General features: G+C 47.7%; 1 protein-coding gene across 1 annotated transcript in view; it reads right to left on the bottom strand.

Annotated features, from left to right (window-relative positions):
- Positions 1-25,089, bottom strand: part of FTO (FTO alpha-ketoglutarate dependent dioxygenase) — a 332,528-nt gene that overhangs the window by 185,057 nt on the left and 122,382 nt on the right. The window contains exons 6-8 of the mRNA XM_066243933.1: positions 23,510-23,589; positions 20,289-20,432; positions 11,840-11,959 (exon numbers count right to left, since the gene is read on the bottom strand). Coding sequence (XP_066100030.1) covers positions 11,840-11,959; positions 20,289-20,432; positions 23,510-23,589 — 344 coding nt within the window. The remainder of the gene's footprint in view (positions 1-11,839; positions 11,960-20,288; positions 20,433-23,509; positions 23,590-25,089) is intronic.

Here is a 25,089-nt window from a genome sequence, read left to right as displayed (position 1 = left end):
GGGTGACCATCTCTTGTGTCCTCCCCAATGCTGACATTCCAGGATTCCGTGGCAGTTGGACCGCAGCTTGTCAGAGCCCAGCCGTACGGGCATTGCCAGTCTAGTCAATAGAGAGCCGAGGATAAATGCTCAGGACCCACAAAGACATTGAGCGATGACAAACACGACTGCATCTCTGCTACCGCTGTCTCTGGCATTGAGGGACAAAGACAAGACAGAGCAAAAAGGCACGGCGCCCATGGGTTCTCTAGGGAAGCGCCACTTGGCTGTGACACTCTCAGTAAGGTTCTCCAGGGGCAGGAAACAGTGGCCCCAAAATATCATGTCTCCACCTCCCTAACACATCAGGCGGCCTCCAAGTCAACTCAAGATCTTCGATTCTTGAACAGGATGAAAGCAGAGGCCACCTCTCAGAAGAACAAACTAACAGAGTTTATCAATCACTCAAGAATGAACACCTCGTGCCTTCGAAGCAGTAAACTCAGCCACTAGTAAAGAGGACATGATATAAAGGGGGAAGGTGAGCGTCTGGCAGAGATCGATACACAGAGGTGGCAAGACCGGAGTGAACAACCACCATGTACATTCTGAACGCTGATACTATGTTGCAAGGGGTGTGACGGACATGCCAAATAGCAATGACTAATGGGACAGTGTGGAGGGCACAGTCACTAACGGGGAGCCATCGGCCAAAGAATGGGGAGATCCATGTGGGGACAAGAGGTGCCCACACCCGCCACCCTGAACCAAATCAAGTAACTCATGAATGACACATTTGCTATATTTCAAACTACTTGTATGCAAGTCCCTAAGTCCTCACGGCTGTCCCCTCTACAAGAGGCAGCGGAGGTGTCATTTCCTCCAAACCACAATTCCAACATGATCAATCAATCAATCAATCAAGTTAAACGGACCTAAGCTCCTAAACAAGAGCCACAAGTGGTTCGCACATGGGAAGACCTGCCTCTGATCAAAGTCCAAAATGATTTAAGCTGGTATTTAATTTATGGGAGGGGAAAAAAAGATCTGGTAGGAAAAAACGCCTCAACTCATTTGTAATTCTTCTGAAAAACGCACAGTGTCACTTCTTTGGTGTATCTGGGATGCAGAGAAGTCATGAAATGAGTGCAAGTCATGCAATTTCACTTTGTTCTCCAAGCCTGACCTCTGCAAATGCAAGAGAACAAAACAGGTTTCATTTTATTCTTTAGGTGGACACGCTTAGCACTTTGGTCCTTCCGGGTGACAGCACTGTCCCTGGCTGAGAAGTGCGTGAGAAACAGAGGGTCCTTGCTAACCTTCCTCATCTTCTCTCTCGCACCTGGACTCGCACAAACCACACTCTGTCCGGGTCAAGTCTGCGGACAGACCCTGCGTTTTCCAGGGAGACGTCTCTGCCTTGGCCATCCTTGAACATCTTCGCCTTCTTCCACGTCTCAGACCCCTTTGTCTTATTACCGAAGGCCTGTGTCAGAAAACACTTTCCCCTCTGCTTTTTCTCCCTCTGAATTACCTACTGCCTTGTGCCTAATCCACCCAGGAGAACCTAGGGCCACGCTTTTTGTAAAACTTGACACTTGCCTGCACCGAGTGGGGCAGAGAAAGGAAGGGATGACTCGGATGAAGGAAAGACTATTTCTCTCCTGATATTGCTCTAGTAAAACAGAATCCAAATATAATCATTGTCCATTTCTATGGTATCCTTAATAAAAACACCTCAGCGTGGAGTAATAAAAACTAAGATACAAAAGGGGGCGGGGAGTTCTGGACTTTCAGTCACAGAAACCGAGTTTCTTGACATCCTGCCCTTTCCGGGCGGACATTCTAGTCCAGTTGGGGCTCTTCAGAGCACTCGGCACAAAGGTCGGGTTCTCGCAAAGCTCTGCCTTGCCCGCAGAAGGGAATCAAACCTATTCTAACTTAAGACAGAAGGCGCCACTGCTTAATTTACCAACTAAGCCAGGTTCTTTCTCCCGTTCAAGAGGAAAACTATTTTAAAGATCCTGAGAACCCCGACGGGCTACCTGGTCTACTTATGCCTGCCTGTGTGGCCACCATAGAGATTCACTCTGTCTCAAGACAACAGAGAGCTGGATGGAACACTCTAGAACGACCAGTCAGCAGCAAACAGAATTGATTTCTCTCCTTCCTTGGAACAAAGACAGGGGAGAAGAGGGAAAGGCAGGGAGGGGGCTCCCCAGTCCCCAGCGGCATTCACACCAAAACCCCCCGTCAGCCTTCGATCTCCCCACCCCCCAGCCAAGTCCCCTCACGGCTCAGACAGTGAGGGCAGGTCCACCGCTCAGAAAATTACGACCAAACTTTCCCCTTGGTTCTCGCCCAAGGCTTCCTGTGAGAAAGCAGGAACCCTAAAGCCTCCCAGTCCAAACGTCGCCCCTGGCTTGCGTTCCTCCATCCCCGCTCCTCCCCCCTGAGGAAACGCAGGGTTGCATCACGAGACATTTCACTTTTCCAAGCTGTCCTGGGCCTCTCAAGGGTTCCTGGGGAGGTGACAAAAACTGGTCACCTGAACATCCTTTCCCGGGATCTGTCTGAAGTGTAGACAAGCAGCGAAGATGAATATTAATATGCCTTCCATCATCAAAAGCTATTGCGTGCCCAAAGGATGATAAATATTTTAATCGGCTTTCGGCTTGTCTAGCGGAAGTCAGTTTACTCCTCGGAGATTTCCCGAGTTCTGTGCCTGAACCTGTCTAGAACAAGTTGCCTTCCCTGCAGAACTTGGGGAGTTAGTACTACAAGTGCAAGCTTTGTCGGAGAACTCGCTTAATTGCATGGCAGTGTTACCCTGTTAAGTTTTTCAAGAATAGGGAAATCCAAGATAACAAAAGATGCCAACAGAGGAGACACCATGATTCTACGTTTGAGCAGTGCGACGACTCAGAGACTAAAAACCTGCTTACGTTTCTCACTTAGGAAGGAAGACCTTCTGTATTTGCCTAAGCTGTTTGCCGGCGACTGCTGGGTCTTCTCAGCGTGAATGTCAAAGGCATAAAAAAAGGGCATTCTTACATCCTCTGTGCCCCTGCTATGTATTTTCTTCATGTTAAAGATGCTCGGTTATTGCTCGGAGGGTTATGTTTGTTAAAAATAAAAAGAACCCCCCAATATTCCTGTTAGGCCGGACCTAACACTTAGGGACAGTTACAGAGACTTCATTAGAGGTCATTCTGGATAGCGGGGTGTGAGGAGGCGGCAGGCCTGGGGCGCTGACCTCACTGCCGTGCGTCTCTCTAACAAGTGAGCGTCCAGTGCCTGCTATGGATTGGACACTGTCCTGGGAGCTGGTGCCGAGGGACAGGAAGCCCAGCCGAGCAGGGCAAGGTCGATGAGAGACAGCTTGGCCAGAGGGACCCTCTCCCAGGGGTGACCTGAGCAGACAGACCCGCATGAGGCGAGGGAGAGAGTGAGTCCTGCACATAACCGAGGGAAGAAGATTCCAGACCGAGGCCACAGCCATGCTGTGTCCCCGAGGCAGGAGGGAGCTGGGCGTGTGCTGACGACAGACAGATGGACAGAAGGCTGGTGGAGGGGCAGGCAGGTCCTACAGGGCACCAGGTCCTGTTGCAAGGAGGTTGGTATCCTGAACGAGAGGGTAGCTCTGGGGAGTGAAATACCTGACATGTTTTAGAGGAATATTCTGGCGGAGGTAGATAGATGTAGGGTGGTGGGTGCAAGGTGGCTATTTCTGCAAGTGATGGGGGTCCTCACCAAGGTGCTGAGTGGTGGAAGGGGAATCAGATGACGGATGTGGTTTGAAAGTGGAGCTAACTAGATTCATTGATGAATCAAGACAAGTCCAAGCTTTTAGGCTGGGCAACCGGACGGTGCAGATGACTGAACTGTGCAGCCCTGAGAGAGAGACGGACGGGGGGGTTGTGGGCATCAAGAACTTGGTTCTGGATCTGTTACATTTGGGCTGACCGTGGTCCACCTTTTCCAACTACCTTTCGGGCACTCTGCTACCAGGAAAATACTGATTTATTACAGGTGCTGGTATATCCACCTCCTCCGTTCGTTAAAAAAAAAAATAGTCACTGTAACTACATGAAAAGTGTATGACGTTAAATAAAAACAAGCCCTCTTAATCCCCCAACACCTGCTAAAGAAGATCGGTGCATAATTCCAGGTATTTCCTAATTGCTCACTTAATGATATTTAAATAAGAGGGATATATTTTATAGAGCTACCACCTGTTCCAAGTCTTCATAACCAGAGCAGGTACTGCTAAAACCTGGAAATTCATCTCCAATAGCGCCATAATGCTCCAGATTTTCATTTGAAGGCCAAGGTTGTCAATTAGTTAAAACCAAGATGGCAATTATCTGAGGTTTCCTACCCACATCAAGGAAAAATTTACAGATCAGATTTTCCCAGCAGGTTCCAGATGGGCTGAGATCATGGAGAGAAATACAAAACCATCTACCATAATTTATGTGCTAGGGATGGGGCGGTGTTAAAAATATCTTCTACAAATGATCACAGAGATACTTTCAAAAATACTGAAAAACATATCACAGTTTCCTCTGCTTTTTAAGAAGAAGAAGAAAAAAGAAAGGTCATTCATTCATTCTACACATGTCAAACGAGAGGATGCCGGATACCGGGGTGGTGCTGACGTTACCCTCAATGCACGGAGGAGCCAGGCCGATGTGCTCCAGGGCTCTCGGGGAAGCCAGGTTTGGGCTTTGGAGCACACTTCTCCACAGAGACATTTCTTGCAAAATATGGAAAGCCTCCCAGCCCAGCCTCCACAGGATTCAGCCCACGGTGGAGCAGAAACACGGCCAGAGGAGCACTGAGCCCTGAGTCACTGCGAGCCCCTCGTGCTCCAGGACAGACCCCGGCTCCAGAGGCAGGGACATGTGCAAAGGGGAGGGACGCTGTCCCTAAGAGGGACTCGGTCAAAGGACCTCTATGGAAGGGCTCCTGAAGTGAGGACTGTTTGCACTTTCTCCTAAAACTGCTGCTGGCCACGCCTGGCCATGTCTGCAGTATTTTATATTTTACAGACATTTTCATGCAATCAGCATAACAACTTTCTTCAGAAGGTAACACTTTTGAGGACCGTTCAATTAACCACCTTGGGTGGGGGTGGGGTGTGTGGAATCCTACAATATTAAGATGATTCCCAACAGTTGGCACAGCCTTTGGAAATCTTGCTTCCCTTTCAAAACTGTAGGTCCACTAACTTTTTGTAACATACTTCATTCTTCTAGAGAGTCTTCTTGAATATTTCAAAGGTATTTATAATAACAGAATGACAGACTAGAGCTGAATTTAATGCTCTGCTCCCTACTCTACTCAGCTCCCCCTCAAAAAAAAAATTACTAGAGGAAATAAAGTATACATTTATTTACACTGTATCTTTTCCTGGAAAGAATAAAAATCCCTGATCTCCCCCGCCCCCAGTCTGGCACTGGGGTTTCTGAGTTCATATCTGAAATGCTATGATGGTCTGCTAGTCACAGTCATCCAAAATACATTCCGGCAGCCACTGCCACCCTGGCACCCCAGGGAACAGTGACAAGATCTTCACACCTTCCCATCAATCAGAATTCCAGTACAGTTCAAATGATTTCAAACAAAAGAAATCATCCATTAAAAAAAACATATATATATACATATTTGCATATATATGTATATATGTAAATACATATGTGTGTACGTATGTATGTCTAGGCATATATTCATTGTGTGTGTGAAATGTGTTTATGTGTATACATTTAACAAAGGCTAGCAAAATTTAGCTAGAACCTGTGAAACCAAGGCTAAAATAGAAACCTAGGCTATTTATTCCTGTCTCCACACACCTACAGCAGTTAAGAGAGGCCACAAGGCTTTCACTGGTAATTTCCTAGCTCCTGTTACTTTGTTTCTCCTTCTTCAGCACTTCTTTTTTTTTTTTTTTGGTCTCGTTCCCATTGTGTGCAGAGCAGAGGCCTGGACCATCCTCTTAGCATTCCTGGGGTATAACAGGCACGTCCTGGTACTGGGGACCCAGAAAGCTCAACTTCACACCGCTCCTATAAGGGTTAAAAACAGAAAAGTCCTACCCACTGGTTTGCTCTGATGTTCTTGGAGATATTGTCACTGGATGTATCCTCAGTAGAATTCTATTCAACACCTCTGTCTTTAAGTACAAAGCTGTAGGCTGTAGCAGCTTTAAGAAACATAAGTATCCCTTTTTTCTGCGGCACAGTATCTGTGTGTGAAACTCTCTAAAGGGGTTTAAGTATTTACCCTGAACACTATCAGACGAGTTCTAAATTTTTCCTTATCCAGTTGCAAAAACACTTCAAAGAGAATCATAAACATAGCCCTTTGTGCCTTCCATGCACAATCTGCTTCTAAGGCTTGAGCCTGAATTCTCTTGGAATTGTAAATTTCTTCCCCCCAAAAAAGACAGGATACACAATTTTTCCCCCAATCGTTACCGAATCTGTAGCAACTAAGGAAAAAATTAGAAAAATCTGAGAGAAATCCAGAAGGCAATCAAAGAAGGAACCCAAACCTGTTAAAAATTCATTGCTAAATTACACGTACAATTTCCCCCAGATATATCACTCTTAGTAGAACAATGCAGCTGTGGGGGCCTGGGTGGGTGGGTGGGGAGGCCCGAGAATAGAAAACACCCACCGTCAGCAAGCACGTCTGCGAGGAGACAACGGTGTGAGGCGGGGGTTAAGCCCCTGTGGCTGAAGAGTTGCCTTTTTCCTTCTGGTTTTGTTTGTTTGTTTGCTTTCCCCGGGATTTCCAAAGCTAAACATAGCAGTCCCAAAACTCAGTGTCTGTGTTCATAATTCAAATTACTGGGTGCTTGTGACTGTACCTGCCTCCGATCTGTGCTTATCCTAAGCGGCTCAGCATTAGACCAGTCAAAAACTAGAGAGGGGAGTTTAAATGTTAATTTAAAATGATTGGACCTCTCACATCAGATCCTAAGTTACTATAACATATTCCTGCTCCTGTATCAGAAATGCTAACTCCGAAAAACGGAAGACAGGATTATCTTAGCAAATATGATTTAGTATATCCAGTAACACTAAAGAGGAATATACATAATAAATACACACACACACATATATGCAGACACATACATATATAAATTCGTGCCTTCACCATCAATATGGACAAAAAAATTAATATTTATTTATAGCCTTTCTTCCTCATACACCCCAAAATCTTGAATCCTGAATAGAAGTTTGAAACGAACTTGGCTAACCGAACTACGATATGGTAGCACGTGCCAGTGTAGCTGGTATACATTCCAGTACAGTGTATTAAAAAGTAGCCTAGTTTCTCTGCTCAGAGACATGGATTTCGATCTTAAGCACTGTGATGATGGCTTCATTAATCCCCCTGCACGCAAACTGGCTGCTCCCCAGCCCAACCCTTTCCGGAGCCCGGGGGGCCCCTGAGGACCCAGCCGGAGGAGGGCACGGCCCTTAGCAGTGGGCAGGCCCCTGGCACGAACTCCCCAGGACCTTTACGCGGGCCAGGAGGACGAGGAAAAAGGCATGACTCATCTTGAAATTAAACTATTAGAACCGACTTGGAAAGGCCAACCTTCGGGTTCCTAAGTACCTTTCTCTCTTAAAACTTTAACAACAAGACACGGGTAAGGGTATTAAATAAAACACCTACTCATTTTCCACATCTCCCGCTCTCCTGTGCCAGATTTCAACATAAATGGGTAAAATTAAATGTAGCCGATGGCTTACCTAACGTAATTATAGGTTGTGTGGTACGCTGCTTCAACACGGATACATTAAAATAATCCAGCCCTGGCTCAGACCCACTGAAGTCAGTCAAGGTTAGTAAGGACCAAGGGCCACAGAAAGGCCCTGGTACCCCAGCCCAAGGGGCCTCGGGACAGAAAAGGCTATTACAAACATTCAAAGCCGTCAGGATCTACTCTTCTCCATGAAATGCAAAGGAAAGGAAAAAAAAAAAAAAAAAAAAAGAAAGAAAGAAAGAAAAAGCATAAAGACATTTCTCTCCAGTATAGAAATCACCAGTACTTCTGAAAATGTTTACTCTGGAAACTCGTCTAGACTATTTCCATTTGGCTTATATACCAAAATTGAGGTTTTTCTTTCTTTCTTTTTTTTTTTTTTTTGTAAGGTCAAAGGGAAATGAATAAATGTCACCAATTTAAAGGACACTACCCCTTGCCTTCTTGTCTGTATCGCTGTGAATTGGATGGTGTTAAAAACATTTTTATAGGTGAAATAAATGTCAGTTTTGCAGCGCGCGATAGCAGACCCGGGGAGACCGCGGCCAGACGGGCTCACCTCACGGGAGGCTTCGGCTTTTCATATTTCCTCTGCCCAGAAAGCAAAGCCTGCACACTCTCTTTCAGATGGTAACTCTCTCTTATCCTGAGGCGTCTCTGCTCATAATACAGTAATCTGGTGGGGCGGGGTGGGGTGCGCTGGTTTGAAAAATAACAATAATAATAAAATAAAATACAAATATTTGAGCAGTTGTTGCAGGGGTGGAATGCCTTCCCGGATAGAGGACAGAATGGGAGGAAAGGTTTAGGCTGAGTTCCCGGGTCAGGAGAAAGCGGCGCGTTGCTTGGGGTTTAATTCAGGAGGTAATATTCCGGGAGAAGGGGATGTTTTATCGGGATGCCATTCAAATCTAAGGTTCAGCATTTGCATCACAAGAGCGGGCACAGAGAAAAACTGTCCCCGGGGACAGGCATGGCAGAGGTAAACATGTGATAAAGCCCAGCTTGCTACCTCGAAGGATGGGCCGCGGAGGCCAGGGGGGTTTCAGAGACAGCTGACCGAACTTTTCGAAATATGTGGCTGGTGGTGACATGTGAAGCAGCCACCATCGATGGCAGAGACGCGACCCCCAAGCTAATTTTCCATTCTTCTCCTCTGTCCTACCTGAGCCCACACCTTCCAACCACAAAGTAAAAAAAAAAAAAGAGAGAGAGAGAAAAAAGAACACAAAGACAGAGGGAAATCACACCGTCAATCTCTTGGCTGATACAGGGCTGTCAAAGGTTGCTTTACTCATAAGCAGAGGGGAGGAAGTCATGTACATATTGCCTGAGGTTTTCTGTTTTATTTTTCTCGCCAAAAGAGATCGATGCCATGTTGCAGAACCGACAAAGGGCGTTCATTAGAGAAGTCTTTCCACAACACACACATGATTTTAGAATTCCAAAAAAAAAAAAGAAGAAGAAGAAAAAAGATAAGGAAGAATCATTTGTCTAAAAGGATAATAATTTGGAGTAAGATATTTGCTGGAAGCAACGTGAATGCATTCAGAAAGGCCGTTTAGATTAGTCTAATTCTATAGAATCCAAATGTGCACCAAACTCTGCACTTTTTATGTTAAATTGCTGTTGAATTTGTTAACCCACAACTGATTTCCTGTGTTATGGAATCTTGGAGATTACAGCTAACTTGGAGCAACAGGGATAATTCTTGACAGTTAATGGTACATTTGTATGCATTTTCCTGAAAGGCCAGCATCTGGGGCTGCCGACTAGTAGCTCAACATTGCCCCCTACTGCTCGCAACTAAAAAAAATATAAGGCGGGCTTGTTGCAAAGGAGGAATTTAACCAGCCAGGGCCAAGTACACAAATACCAGATGGTCCTGCACAAACACAGCCACAGAAGCGGAGAGATTTTTCCAGCGACGACTCTCTTCTGTCTCCTCCAATTGCAAAAATAAATTATTATGAATTTGTTGAAAGTCATTAAAAAAGGCTTGAAGCAATGCTGAGATTTAATTTAGAAGTACCATCCCTTTTATCTCGGCCCGAACCTTCCCTCAGCTGATAATGACCATCCCGGGGCTCGCCGAGAGACACTGGGGCCATTCATTTCGCTCAGAACACTTAGTAATGCCACACCACGGCAAGCAAACTCGCCCTGGAGAATTCCCAAGACTGCTCCTCCTTTTCAGTATTTCTTACACGAGTGTTATAAAGTAAATAGAAGAAATTCCACCTCATGGGCCATCGCCACCAAATTAAAATTTTAAAAAAGAAGGAAAACATTATAACTGAATCTCTTAAGTGATTCACAATGAACATCACCAGTAAGCTCACAATACCAAAGATATCACTTTAAAAAAAACCCGAACAAAAGCAACTGGAAAACATTTTTAACAAAACCAGCGAGTTCCTTTCTCACTTGTTTGCCAATCCTAATTCATAGAGTCGTCAAATTACAGCCTCAAAGTCAAACTGACGTCTCAGAGTCAAGGTTCAGCAAATGAAGACGTCCTCAAATGTAAATGGACGAAATCAGAATGGAAAAATAAAAACACAAAGGCCTGAACCTGAAGGTGCCTTTCTCTACACATCTCACAAAATGGAGCGCACGCTGGACAGGCTGATTTTAGGAGCAGAACGAGCGAGAGATTCGAGCAAGGAATCTTCTCATTGCCTCCACCTCAGTTCTACCACACTCAGTGTCGCCCTGATTCATTTCTTTGGGGAACAGCAGTTTAGGGGTACCCTTAGCACCCTAAAAGGAGGGTGACGGCACGCCTTCCTCAGACGCGGAGCCAGGGAAAGGCATGGTTTGTAGATTTGAGGAGACGTCTGGAAGGCAGGGACTCTGGATTCTGACCCGGACTTTCCAACCCGGGCCCCTCCGGGGTTGTGACCCGATATTTTCATTATCATCAAATAGGGATTAGCAATCGCTACCCGTTTTTGCTGATGAGATTGTTGTTTCCAGAGCCTTTCGAAGTCTGTGCAGTGATGCTACCTCAAGAGTTTAGCGGGCTTTTAACCCTTTCCGGCTGCCCTCCAAATCCCACTGCTTGGAGGCGGAACAGTAAGGTAGCTATCTTTCCTGAGTTCAAACCCCAGCGCCCCACTTAAGAGTCTATGACCTTGAGGAAGTGATACAGACCCTCTGTGCTTCAGTCTCCTCCTTTGTAAAACGGGGGGAAATGTCCCCTACTTTATGGGGTTGTCATAAAAGCTAATCAAGTTATATATACGATATAATATGCATTTAGAATAGTGTCTGGGACTTAATAAGCAGTGTAGTAAATATATTATACATATTTACTGCCAGTTAAATGAAGACTTGATTCAAGCCCTCCATGCAGCCTCTACCTGCCTTCCAGCGACATCTCCGACCCTGTCCCCTGAATTCCTTGTCTCTGGCTCCCTCCGCCGCATCTGGTCTTCTTTATGTAGCTCCGGGAGCCTGAATTCCTCTCCGAACGCCACCCCCTCCCCCCCCACCCTACTCCTCCCTGTCCGAGGTCCCCAAAAGCCGCACTGGCTGTTCACAACAGTCTGATTTCATACTCCCTGGCTACCTCCCGTCTCCCTCCTTCTTAAACTGAACAGGGCGGTTGTGAGCACAAGCGACAGAGCCAGGCGGCCTGGGTCCCACCCTTGCAATGCCACTTCCGTGGGACCCGGGGCCGGCACTCTCTCCTCCCTGCCCTGGTGCTCACACCGACCAGCTAGACTCATGGCCGTGTCTGCGGCACACGGGGCTGCCGTGGGAATTTAAAAAGTGAACAGAAGGGAGCCCCTTAGAAAGACAGCTGCTGCATATAAAAAAGCGAGTGAATTTTAGGTGTCGCTCTCGTTATCTCCTGGACTGTCTAACAAAGCTCACTATGAAGGACGTGTTCAAAACACATTCCTTCAACGGAACCGAGCTTGTGCTGACAAAATCCCAGCTGCTCCGTTGCTTTACCAAAGGCAGGCTTGCGCAGTGGTTTGGGGCAGTCGAGCTCGCCTCACCTCTGCGAGCCGTGCTGCACGCGACGCCCCCGCAGGCGCCCAGAACGGGCCAGCCCGGTGTGCCACTCACCACGCTCTCCATCTTCCTCCACATGGCCTCCAGCTGAGTCATGGGCCGGCTCCACCAGTCGGTGCACTTTCTGTATCGATTGCCTTGGAACCAGAACTGTCTCAGCCACTCGAACTCGACCTGCGGACCGCAAAGACGAGGCGGAGGTCAGAGCGCCCTTGCCAGGAGCGATCAAGGACAATGACGCCGTCAGGCGAGTCTCCTCCAGGAACTGACTTCCTCGCCACAGGAGGGGAGAAGCTCAGCCCACCCGGCCCCCGACAGAACGTGGGGTCTCCAGGGCACTGCTGCCAAGCCAAGAGTCGCCCTGATGCCTGGTATATGGCAGACCCGCCTCGGGCTGGGGAGGGGTTTTCAACCACGTGTATCTGTCAGAGCAGAGGAAGCGGGGACTCAATCAACAACACATACTGGAGATCCTAAAGTATACAGCTGCCGGGCGCTGTGCATGATGGGAAAGAGATCGTTTTCTATTAGCTATCTTTATTAAAGATTCGCGTTAAGAGCAAGATACAGACTCACGTTAGGAGATAGCAACTTTAAGTTTCTTAGGTTTAAATTGAAGAATTTAAACGTGGGCCAGGAGGAGCTAGTGACAATGTCAACCCATCAATCTAAACAACATAAAGTTGATCATAGGGGCACATACACATTATTAACACTGCAGAGACATTCAAACCGTCACTTCTCAGCTTCCGGCACAGGACAACAGGTACAGAGAGCAGCAGAAACACCAGTCATCTCTTTTCCTTCCTCTGCATCTACTATGAGAACCTTCTGCTATCTGCCTCCTCAGTGTCCCTCCTCCTCCTGTCGCCAAGCCCGCTCTGCATGTATTACCCACCCCTCCCCCAGTCTCAGACCGCGGGGTCTCGGTAGAACTCCAGCTGCAACACTAGGGGTTTCTCCGCTCACAGGGTGGAGACTGTGGACTGTCAGCAGATGCAGAAGAACAGAAGGAGGATTCTGCAACCATGCCGCAGAACAGGAAGAGCTGAGGCAAGGCAGCCGGAAGCAGCTGCAAGATGAACAGATCCGAGCCCCGGGTCCTGGCAACGCCAACTTGATCGAGCGATTCCCGAAGCCCTTTTTTGCTTAAACACACTTCAGGTCGTGTTTTTCTGTCCCCTGCAACTGAGAGAAACCCCATATATGTGCATGTGAGGTTAAGTGAAGCTTTGAAAAGGGAAGAAATTGTTTCTTATCTATTGTCCAAGTCTCTTATCACTCAACTTCTCCACCTGGAAAATCTGATTTTTACCATCGAAGTACAACTCCATTCATTCCCCAGAACTCTTCTGGCCTCTGCCCTCCAAAGAAACATGGAGATCCCACCGCTTCGTGTCGAGCGCTCTGACTTTGCTCATGGTGTCATGCTCCATGTGCTGGCTCTGTACTCTTTACAGCAGGGGTCCCCAAACTTTTTACACAGGGGGCCAGTTCACTGTCCCTCAGACCATTGGAGGGCTACCAAATACAGTGGTCCTCTCACTGACCACCAATGAAAGAGGTGCCCCTTCCAGAAGTGCAGTGGGGGCTGGATAAACGGCCTCAGGGGGGCGGCCCACGGGGCCGTAGTTTGGGGACGCCTGCTTTACAGAATGCTTTTGTTTGTTTATTCATACTGAAGCACACAGAAGCAACTTGTGAAGATTTAAAGGTAAAAATGGCTCAAATAACTAACCTGAGAATACCAAGTCATACGAAAGGGTTCTAACTTACATTAACTCTCTATTTGATATGTAGAAGTGATTTCAGTTAAATATGTTTTAAAAAACAACAACAAAAAAAGGGGGACGGAGACAATATTAAGACAACACTTGCTAAACTTTACCAGTGGTTAACCAGTGAACCTGACAACACCACTTATTACAAGAAAGAAAGACTTTTGTTTAATAGATCTGACATGACACTGGTCCACACTACAGGAATCGCTTGTCAGCAAAGCGCCAAGCCCCCATGTTAGGGAGAGCTAAAAATGTTTTTTAAAGTTTTTGTATCTTTGGGCTGGTTATTTCCATTGATTAGGACAAAACATATACGTCTTGGCAACCAAGGTATTCCAGAAAAATAAAGTAGACGAGCACATGTAATTAGTTCAGGCAGCTGACCAGGGTACACGGGAGTCTGGGTTTCTGTAAGGTAAAACGCAGGGGCGGGGAGAGGGGCACACCTGCAGACAGCCGTCAGACTGGACGGCAAAGGAAGACCCTGTCCTTTTCAGTAAAGAAGGATTTCAGCTTCCTGCTTAGAGACGCAACTACCTTTGGAGGCAAATAACGTCACAGGGAAGGATGCGGGCCCAGGAGACTGTTGGACACTGGGCTCCACGACTGAATGCCCATGGCATCTTGCAAAAGAAAGACAGTTCTGTAACAACCACAGAGGTCTGCGGTGAGGATTAAGCGGGTTAATAATGGACAGCCTGTGGCGTGCCAGCTGGACGCTAAGAATAGAAACCGGACCAGGCCACAGGCCTACGACTTGTCATCTTCCAGGATCCCACAATCCTATCTTCCGAGCAGGAAAATTTCTAAGGTGTAGATCAGTGCTGGGCAACCTGGTCCCTACCGCCCACTAGTGGGCGTTCCAGCTTTCATGGTGGGCGGTAGCTGAGCAACCAAAGTATAAATAAAAAGATAGATTTAACTATAGTAAGTTGTTTTATAAAGATTTATTCTGCCAAACTTAACAAAAATCCGACATAAAGTACTTGGTTAGTAATTATTATTATATGCTTTAACTTGCTGTAACTCTGCTTTATAAATTTTATAAAGAAAGTTACTTCCCTACTTTATAAATCACCATTACTGTGGAACCGGTGGGCGGTTAGAAAATTTTACTACTAACAGATACAAAAGTGGGCGGTAGGTATCAAAAGGTTCCCGACCCCTGGTCTAGATCAATTCATGCTCACCCCTCCCTCCTTCACTGAAGCCAGTCAGGGAAGCTCAGCCCCAGGACTCAGAGTTTTATTCCTGAGGGAAGGTGCTGCCCGCCGGGGAGATACCATCTTTGTGGGGATCAGATCCACAGGCACACATCTGATTCCCCTCCCCAACCCAACCTTTCCACTTCAGTGTTGTGGGCAACGATATTACTGGATTGCAATCAAATGCTACCCTCACCACTTCCCTGCCTTGCCAAGAGAAGTAGTTGGCTCCTGTTTTAAAATTAATTAAGAGGGCAAAAAAAAAATTTTTTTCCAGCTTCTTGATTCAGAGTTTGAGTTACAAAAAAAAAAAAAAAATGGCTGGGTTATTGTTCCCCACCACCACCACCCTCACCCACCCCATGGAGTGGGCACGGCACATGAGCCAACAGGTGAGGGCACAGGACAGAAGGGAAGCCTTCTTATGTTCAAGGCTCAAAACAAACCAACAGTCTAATTGTACTGACGGACTGACGGACACCCAGCTCTAGCATGGCAGAACCAGGGTCGTCGACCCTTCTCCAGAGTCTCGTCCCTCTGGGAGGCTCCCGGCTACCAGAGCAGGAATAAGAGACAAGCCATCCGGAGGGAGGCCGCCGACAGTGGCCAGGGACAGCCCGCAGGTGCCGGGGGCCCTGGCAGAGTGAGCGGCAGCGAGCCCGCACCCAGGCGCCCTCCGGAGGTGCTCTCAGGGTCCGATGCTCGCCAGCCACACGCCCAGATGTCCACCCTGCACTGCATGGACATTCACCACGATGCCCATGGGTATCGCGAACACACTGACAACCTCAGGGCCCTGCAGGGTCTTGAAAAAACCTCTGAGATTTAGAGCAAAAATGAAACTATGCTGATAATAGTGTTGGCTTCCTAGTTGTAAACCCTCCCCCCAAAAAAACACAACCCTCTCTATAATCCTCTCAGCTAAACTGCGCTTGCCTTCTCTGCAGAACAGTCCAAAAGGGGAGGGGGGTCAGTGAAAAAAAAAAAGCTTTTTGTCCTGGAAACGTCTAGGAAAAGTCTGAAGGGGAGGAAGCAGAATCCACCCACCTCCCTGAACCTTCAAGGTCATTAGGCACTTGGGCGTGAAGACAGTGAAGGCTGTGCGAGCCCAGATCGTACTGCAGGGCTGCCTCGTCACCATAGTGACAAGTCACCTCCATTACTCTTACCGGTAAGCAAAGGCACCTACTTTTCTTCTGCCAAGTTAGTTTGGGCTCTTGATTTGACCCCAGGTCAACTCATGGAGTTCCTTCAGGACATGTGTAAATATGACCGGGGGCTAACATGTCACTGTAGTCACTGCAAGCAGTTATTTCACTGAGGAAGGCCTCAGACCGGGGAGCGATGCTAAGGTCCGATCCAGGAAGAGCTGCCCTTTGAGGGCCGTTCACAACGGCTCTGAGCCGAACAAAATGAGAGCTGAAGGGTGCCATTGGATAATGCATGCCCCTAGGGAAACCGGCTAGGTAGCGGGTCTGAACTCTTCATTTTACCTTTTTAAGAAGGAAAATAAACTCTTCAAGAACACAGAGGAAGGTTCTACTTATAACAAGAATCTTTTCTAAGCATCTTCAATTGAGGGGAAAAAGATCTTGCGGATTCGGTTCCAATCCCAAAGTTCCCAAATTGCTTAGTTAGAAACCACCCAAGACAAGGAAAACAAGCCACTTCTAAAGCCACACAGCCCGGAAGCCCACAGCACGTAAAACCAAGGACTTCGCCCTATAATCAGCCTAGCAAAGGCACATGGCCTTTAAGCAGGGGGGCAGCACAGAACGAGGACCAGGGCAACTATTACGGACACTTATGCTTTAACAATAGGACACAGCAAGAGACTAAGCCCTCGGGTGTTTAACCCGAGGCCAACATGGGTGGAAACATAACAGTGTCTGGTGACGTGTCCTGACACATGGATTCAATTCTCAAGTAGGGAGAGGGCCCTGAAGAATCAGACTGCGGATGGAGGAGACTGGAACGCACGCCCTTTAGACCTGGGTTCTCTCTCTCCATTCAGTCGTACGCTTGCCTCAAAGCGCTAAGGTTTCTGACACATCTCCACCGAAGCTGCTGACACAGACAGGGTCAAAAGCAGCCGGCCGCTCGGGGAAGAAATAGTCCGCACGCGTGTGGATGACAGCGTCCATGCCCCTAGCCCAGCTCCTAAAATGGCAAGTTTCTTAGAGACGGACATAACTACACTTCCGAGTGAGAATTCATTCACAACCAATATGGAGAAAGATATAACTTTGCTCCCAAGTCTAATTCAGCGAGGTCACAGATCCATAAATGCATATCTCTCCGCCAATTCTAGCAATCAGCAACATCTCGGGCAAGGACAGGTGGGAGAGGCCGTGGGACCTGGATCAGGCAGGAGGAAAGACAGCCAGTCCTGGGTGCGGCTGAGCATCAGAAGGGGCTGCTAGTTCCCTGGAAGACAGAATTCCTATTCCTTTGCCTTTGGGTTTGCAAATTAGGGCAATGTTTCACAAAAGGTGGAGCAGCTCAGAAGATGTAAAGTAGCTTTTTAAGGAGAGACTGTATTACATGGTTTCTCCTCTCTCTGCTCAGAATCCCTTAATGACTCCCCCATTTCCTGCAGGGTAAAAAGGGAAGTCCTACCCTTTCCGGGGACCTTCGAACCTTCGAGGCATCATCACTGTGACCTCGTCTCCTCTAACTCACAGCCTCACTCCTGCCATTCAAATCAGACTATCCCCGAACTAATCCTGGACACATGCTGGGCATTGGTTGGGCCTGCTGTCCAAATGCTGTTCCTCAGAGATCCACTGGGCTCCCTCCCTCTCCCCCTTCCGGACTCTGTCAAAGGGAAGGACATAGTCTCAGTGGGATGTTCTCCACTTACCTCCACCTCTGTCACCTTGCTCTTTTTGGTGTGTGTGTGTGCACGCACATGTGCATGTGCACATGTGTGTGTGTGTGTGTTTTGTAGCATTTATTAATATCTAACATACTAAACAATTAACCAAAGTGTTATGTTGATTATTTATTGTCACCTCCCTGCAGTAGAATGTCTATTTTCTTTCCTAATATATCCTAAAGCACCCCAAAGAGTGCCTAGAACATCCTCAGTAATTATTTACTGAAAGGAAAATGAAGGAGGACATCTCTGTATTCCAAATTCTACATCACTCCTTCCAATTAGGCCAAAGAGAACGACTCAGACGGGTGATGATCTTCAACAACCTCTACCCCTTGGTGAGCTCTTTTCCCCTTTCAAGAGATTGTTCTTTGAGGTATCATTCGCCCGCCATAAAATTCACCCATTTATGCGTAGACTTCAACGACTCTTTGAAAATTTATGACATTGTGCCCTAATTTCCCTTCTTAACATAAAGAATGAAGACTTTGGGCTCAGAGCCTTCTCCGTGCAAAACCAGCTGCCGGAATCGAATAACACGGCCCTGTTTTCACTGGCTGTGTTTTCCTGGTTCCTTTTTCTCTTGGCTGGTGATACAGGCTTTCCACTGACAGTGGTAATATAAAGCTTCCTTCTGAAAGAAATGTATTTACGTAGAAATGAGTTCATTTTTTAAAAATGTATTAAGTAGATTTAAAACTATAGACGTAGTCCAAAGGTGAGGAGAAACGGAAACGGTACTAATGAGGACAGGAGAGTTTGCAAAGCTGACGCGTGGGATCCAGATCTGCTGGTCTCACAGATGGCGGGACTGGAGCCAGCACACAGAAAGCAAGGTGGACAGCTGCTCCCGGGGTCCACCCTCAGTCCCCATCGGGTCTGCTGGGACACTGCTCCTGTGGGCCCCTTGTATTTCTGCAGTGTAAGCAAGGAGCTAACTGCTGCCCTTTGTTTCAGGTTCTCATTGCGAGGGTGCTTATGTAGTGAACAGCCTTGGAAGGTGCAGATTTTCCCTCCGGAACACAGAACAAAAGGCAGGTTCGCTAACAGACTTGGAGGATAAAGACAGTGAGTGCTTGGCCCTGGCCGGTTGGCTCAGTGGTAGAGCGTCGGCCTGGCGTGCAGAAGTCCTGGGTTCGATTCCCAGCCAGGGCACACAGGAGAAGCGCCCATCTGCTTCTCCACCCCTCCCCCTCTCCTTCCTCTCTGTCTCTCTCTTCCCCTCCCACAGCCGAGGCTCCACTGGAGCAAAGATGGCCCGGGCGCTGGGGATGGCTCCTTGGCCTCTGCCCCAGGCGCTAGAGTGGCTCTGGTCGCGGCAGAGCGATGCCCCGGAGGGGCAGAGCATCGCCCCCTCGTGGGCAAAGCGTCGCCCCCTGGTAGGCGTGCCGGGTGGATCCCGGTCGGGCGCATGTGGGAGTCTGTCTGACTGTCTCTCCCCGTTTCCGGCTTCAGAAAAATACAGAAAAGAAAAAAAAAAAAAGACAGTGAGTGCTTACTGCCTGTTATAAAAGAGTTGGGTTCACAGATATATGAAAAGATGCTCATCTTCTTTAGCTATTAGAGAAATGCAAATCAAAACGGCAATGAGATACCACCTCACACCTGTTCGATTAGCTGTTATTAGCAAGTCAGGTAATAGCAAATGTTGGAGAGGCTGTGGAGAAAAAGGAACCCTCATCCACTGTTGGTGGGAATGTAAAGTAGTACAACCATTATGGAAGAAAGTATGGTGGTTCCTCAAAAAACTGAAAATAGAACTACCTTATGACCCAGCAATTCCTCTACTGGGTATATATCCCCAAAACTCAGAAACATTGATACGTAAAGACACATGCAGCCCCATGTTTATTGCAGCATTGTTCACAGTGGCCAGGACATGGAAACAACCAAAAAGCCCATCAATAGATGACTGGATAAAGAAGATGTGGCACATATACACTATGGAATACTACTCAGCCATAAGAAATGATGACATCGGAACATTTACAGCAAAATGGTGGGATCTTGATAACATGATACGAAGCGAAATAAGTAAATCAGAAAAAAACAGGAACTGTATTATTCCATACGTAGGTGGGACATAATAGTGAAACTAAGAGACATTGATAAGAGTGTGGTGGTTACGGGGGGGAGGGGGGAATGGGGGAGGGAAAGGGGGAGGGAAAGGGGGAGGGGGAGGGGCACAGAGAGAACAAGATAGAGGGTGACGGAGGACAATCTGACTTTGGGTGGTGGGTATGCAACATAATTGAACGACAAGATAACCTGGACTTGTTATCTTTGAATATATGTATCCTGATTTATTGCTGTCACCCCATTAAAAAAATAAAATTATTAAAAAAAAAAAAAAAAAAAAAAAGAGTTGGGTTCCCTCAGCTCGGGTTCCTCTCCTGTAGTGCACCCCTCCATGTGCACATGCTACCAGGCCGCTTTGCACTGTGCTGTGGAGACAGAGGCGTAAAGAGCTGGCACAGAAATTCTGATACTCTGGCTACTGCTCCTGTTGTACATAATAAACCACCCTTTCTCTCCAGGAGTTGCATGCCTTTTGCTCACATGAAACTATGGCAGATTGACTTGTAGGTTTTCAAGTAGGACAGGATCTCAGACCCTTCACGGTTCTTCAAAATCCTCACCTCATTGTGGATTTCTTCTCCTTGTTTCAAAATGGCAGGCTCCAAGGACTTCAAAGAGACACCACCGTTGTCTGCCTCGTGACGGACATTGTGCAGAGCGGACTGGCAGCGCTGTAAGATGTAATCCAAGGTTCCCGTCGAGCACTGCAGGGAGAAGCAGAAATCTGGGTCGTGGGCAAGTCCCAGGGTTGCTGTGCCCCTTCCTAGGACTTTTCACATCTGTCCCCTGTCCGTATGTCCACCTGTTGCCCTCACAGCTCAGCCTATGCTCCTTAACTTAAGGATTACTTCAGTGGCTGGCCCACTGGGCTCTGTGCTACCAGCGTGGCCTCACCTGGGCCACTCATCTCGCAGAGTTTTTTTATTATGTAGACCTCATATCTCTAACTAAACAGTAGGCTCCCTCAGGCTAAGAGTCTATTATTTATATGTAGAATATATATTATTTATAAGTAGAATATGTATATTTTATATATGTAGAATATATGGCTAAAGGTAGAATACACACACATATATATGTATTCTATTAGAACTGAGTCCTAAATGTAAAAGAAACTTCGTAGTTATTGAATGAGTAACTAACCAACCAAGAGGTCAAGGGCAATGACTTTATCACAAGTGCCCTGAACCAAACAATGGGAAGGAAAGGTAACTGGAGTGTAGAATTGATTCAAAAGTACACAAACTAGAATGGTAACGGCCGAGCTCTTGTCTTCCCTAACATCTTAGATTCCTGTTTCCAAATCACACCCAGAGTCATCCAAGAGCCTGACACACAGAAAGCATCCAATAAAGAGTTCGTCCATTTATTTGTTTGGTCATTCATTCATTCATTCATTCATTCTTACATTGCTCCCACCAATGAGGTCGGGCAGGTGCCAAATCTGACACTATGTCTCCATGTCGGTCATCAGAATTTCTTTTTTGCTACTTTTGCTACTTCCTTAGTTCAGATCCTGCTAGGTTCCATTGATGTCTCTATCATAGTATCTTCCTAAAGATATCTCCAACATGTCACAACCAAGATAAATAATCAATGTCCTACCTACCAACCAACTGAAGTTCAATCACCTCATCTGATATCCAAGATCTTTCGCACTCTGGCCTCATTCAGGACGTCATGTCTCTTGCTTTATTATTGACCCTGTGCTGTATATATGGAGTGAGAACAGCATTCCACACTTAGAGCCTGGGTTGCTCCTGTCTCCTGCTAGCTTTTTGTCAGGATAAATGAGAACAGAGGAGGAGAAGTGGCAGTAATAGCAGTAGCAATGTGATGTCGCAGTTGTGGCTGACATTCTCTGAATGCACACGCGACACCCATCCCCGTTCTAAAGGACTTCCGTGGATGAATCGTTCAAACCTCACAAGAACCCAGTGAACGGGGGGTGGCGGTGATCCTCATCAGACATATCTCCCCCAACTCTGCAATCACCATTCTGTCCCAGTCCTCTGAACACAGCGCTAATCAGCTTGTCAACTGGTCCAGATGAGATTTTTAAGTGAAACAAGAAGGATACAATTAACTAGCCACACACCGAAACGGACCCAGAAGAAAAGAATTCCTGAGGGGTGGTAACAAGGAAGACAGATGCCGAGGACGCCTCTTGTACAGCACAAGGCACCGATGAGATAGTCTGTAAACGCTCGCTCACTCTTTTCTTTCCTCCACCCCTTCCATCCTTCCTGATTGCCAAACAGAACTCCCTTTTAGGTCTCTTAAGATAATGACTTTTTGTGCTTGTTTGTTTAATATTTGTATCTCCAACTAAAGTGAAAGTTCAGCCAAGGTAGTGGCCATCATCGTCATGGCGATGGCTGTGTCTCTCAAGCCTGTGGCGCTCCTGGGCCCATCACAGGCACTCAGATATTTGGGTGAATGAATGACTGGAAGAGAGAAGACAGGTGGATAAGAAGAAAAGGAGGAAGGAATGCTTGGTGGGCTTGCTGGCATCTTGATCGAAATAGATACTAGTGCCCACCCTGCCGCACGGCAACACGACCAGCCCACCGGAAAGGCTGCTCCGCTCCCGCAGGACAGGGCGGTGCCACAGGGACCCAAGTCCGGGCAGGAAGGCTTGTATCCCCTGCCACTGTACTGCTCCGCTCCCGCAGGACAGGGCGGTGCCACACGGACCTGATGTCGGGCAGGAAGGCTCGCGTCCCCTGCCACTATACTGCTCCGCTCCCGCAGGACAGGGCAGTGCCACACGGACCCGATGTTGGGCAGGAAGGCTCGCGTCCCCTGCCACTGTACTGCTCCGTTCCCACAGGACAGGGCGGTGCCACACGGACCTGATGTCGGGCTGGAAGGCTCACGTCCCCTGCCACTGTACTGCACCCCTCCCTCCAGCTTCCTCACACTGCGCTGTGATGAAAAGCTGCTCCGCTCCCGCAGGACAGGGCGGTGCCACACAGACCCGATGTTGCCGACGTCGGGGCGGGAAGGCTCGCGTCCCCTGCCCCTGTACTGCACCCCTTCCTCCAGCTTCCTCACACTGTGCTGTGGTGAAAAGTCAGACTAAGAAGCAAAGCACATCACACGGGTTTGGAAAGAGGTCCACTTGGGATCCTTTGCACGACTATTCCTCTGCTGTCTGGTATCCTTCCTAAGTGACTACTAAGGGTTTTTCCTCATCGCTTAAAGTTTCCATACCGAACCAGGCCCACCATCTGACCACCAGCCGCTCCCAGTGGTGGCCGGACTGAGCCATAAGGCCTGGGTTGTGGACACCAGTGGGCAGCTTGGCCATCCCTGGCCACCACCGTAGCTTTCTCCTTCATTTGCATTCCCATGCCCAGAAGCCGGACCGAAGAGGGAAGGGCGATGTAAATCCTCAACCACCGGAGCCCAGTCACAGCGGACACAGGCACAAGCACAGAAATCCACCCCACTGCCTTCCGGCCATCTCCCACCCTCGGCCTTGACAGATACAGACCCCTTAGAAAAACCTCTGACACCTGCCAACGGCACTTACCTTCTCCAAGAAACATAACCCCGAAGAAGCAAACTATACTTATCCCACGCTGTGGATACACTCTTTTTAAAACTAGCCAACACAACTCAAAGCTAGAAAAGCAGCAAGTAAACAGAGACTTAAGTCGAGTGAGTGGAAGCAATTTCCTGATCAAACGCTCTTCCAAGGTTGATGATGGATTGCTCATTCAGCCACTCCTGTCCCATCCGGTTATGTCTGGGTGACGTTTCTATTTACACTTACCTCTGCCACTCGGTGGGTGGAGCTGAACCGCGGCGGCACACCAGCCAAAACACAGTGCTGGTGGGTGGCATTGAGATCATCTGCGGGAAGAATACCAGAAAATTAAGAGCAAGCCATACACACACTCACACTTATTAGTCACTGCATACCATTCACCTAAGATACAAAGTACAGAGTACATCCATCACTCAAGAAAAATAAAAATAAAAGAGACAGAAATCAAAGAAACGAACAATTACTACATGGTCTTTAAGCCATTCTTTAGAAAGACAATGACCAAAAACACCACGACACTTTCAAGAGTGAAACAGGGACGTTATTAATAGTCGTTAAGGGACAATAGTCGTATACCAGGACTGTCCTCAGCAGTCACGATGTATGGTTTCCACAAAGTTAAAATCTCATGGACTGAACTTCTCTTTCTCAGAATACATCTAATTCTACCCATGCCTTCAGAATAAGCTGAAATTCTTTCAGATGATTTGGGGTTGAATGCCTTTCAGCTGAAAATCTGCCTCTTTCTCCCCCCACCCCCTCCCATCAAAGTTATCAATTTTGTCCCAACAAATTTCCAGGCAGCAAACCAACCAACTCAGCATGTTGCAAAAGCTCTGGCTCTCAGAGCAGAAGTCAAGCCTACAGATTCACAGCCCACGATGGAGTAGGTGGTGAATTCACCAGCTGTAGAACATGCCTGAGACCACACACAGCGGGGGAAAAACCCCAGGGCCAAGTTGTTCCCTGACTGTTCTAAGAAAATGACGACACCGCATGTCAGGCAAAACCGGAATCACCTCCACAGAAGAGGTCACTTCCTGTATCACAAAGAAGAGAACTGAACGGCACCGTCCCTGGCAACGCGTGCGCCCCGCAGAGAGAACAGAAGCTTTTACACAGGTATCAGGAAAGACAAGGACTTACACTAAGAGGCCAGGACGCCCACAGCCTGGACACGTCAGCAAAAGCAGCCTACAGTGCTACCTGGAAGCCTCGGAAAGGAAATGCAAAAGGGCCCCTGAAGGGCCCCTGAGGCTGAGATGAGATAGGGAGGGACGGCCAGTAAGAAGGAAGCACAGTCAGCAAGGTGCAGGAGGGAAGCTGAACGGCCACGGGAGGTCTCTGTCGGTTGTGATAGGAACTTGGGGTTTTATTCTGCATACACTGGGAAGCCTTTAGACCAGGGGTCTCAAACTCGCGGCCCGCGGGCCGCATGCAGCCCGCCGAACAATTTTGTGCGGCCCGCAGACTAATCCACGAAGTTCAAAATATTCTGGATAAAATTAAGTAAGCCTAGGGGCCTACTTGTATTTTTCATTTCTCTAGCATCCTAGCTAGATACTAGCTTAGTTAACAGCAGTTGTGATGCGAACTACAGTTTCTGGTCGTTTTGTGACACTGAGTAAACTGCATGTACGATTGTGCTTGTTGTACTGATTTTTTTTTTTTCAACTGCAGTGAGAAAAGTGTTGCGTAACAGTTGCCTTTTGTAGACCTAGTGCGGCCCGCTGAACGGCTGTGATCCTGCTCTGCGGCCCACATGCTGAGTTGAGTTTGAGACCCCTGCTTTAGACCATGTGAAG

This window comes from Saccopteryx bilineata, chromosome 9 (genome assembly GCF_036850765.1).
Source record: "Saccopteryx bilineata isolate mSacBil1 chromosome 9, mSacBil1_pri_phased_curated, whole genome shotgun sequence".
NCBI classification, from domain to species: domain Eukaryota; kingdom Metazoa; phylum Chordata; class Mammalia; order Chiroptera; family Emballonuridae; genus Saccopteryx; species Saccopteryx bilineata.
Note: the sequence above shows the minus strand (reverse complement) of the source record. Positions and strands in the feature narration are given on the sequence as shown.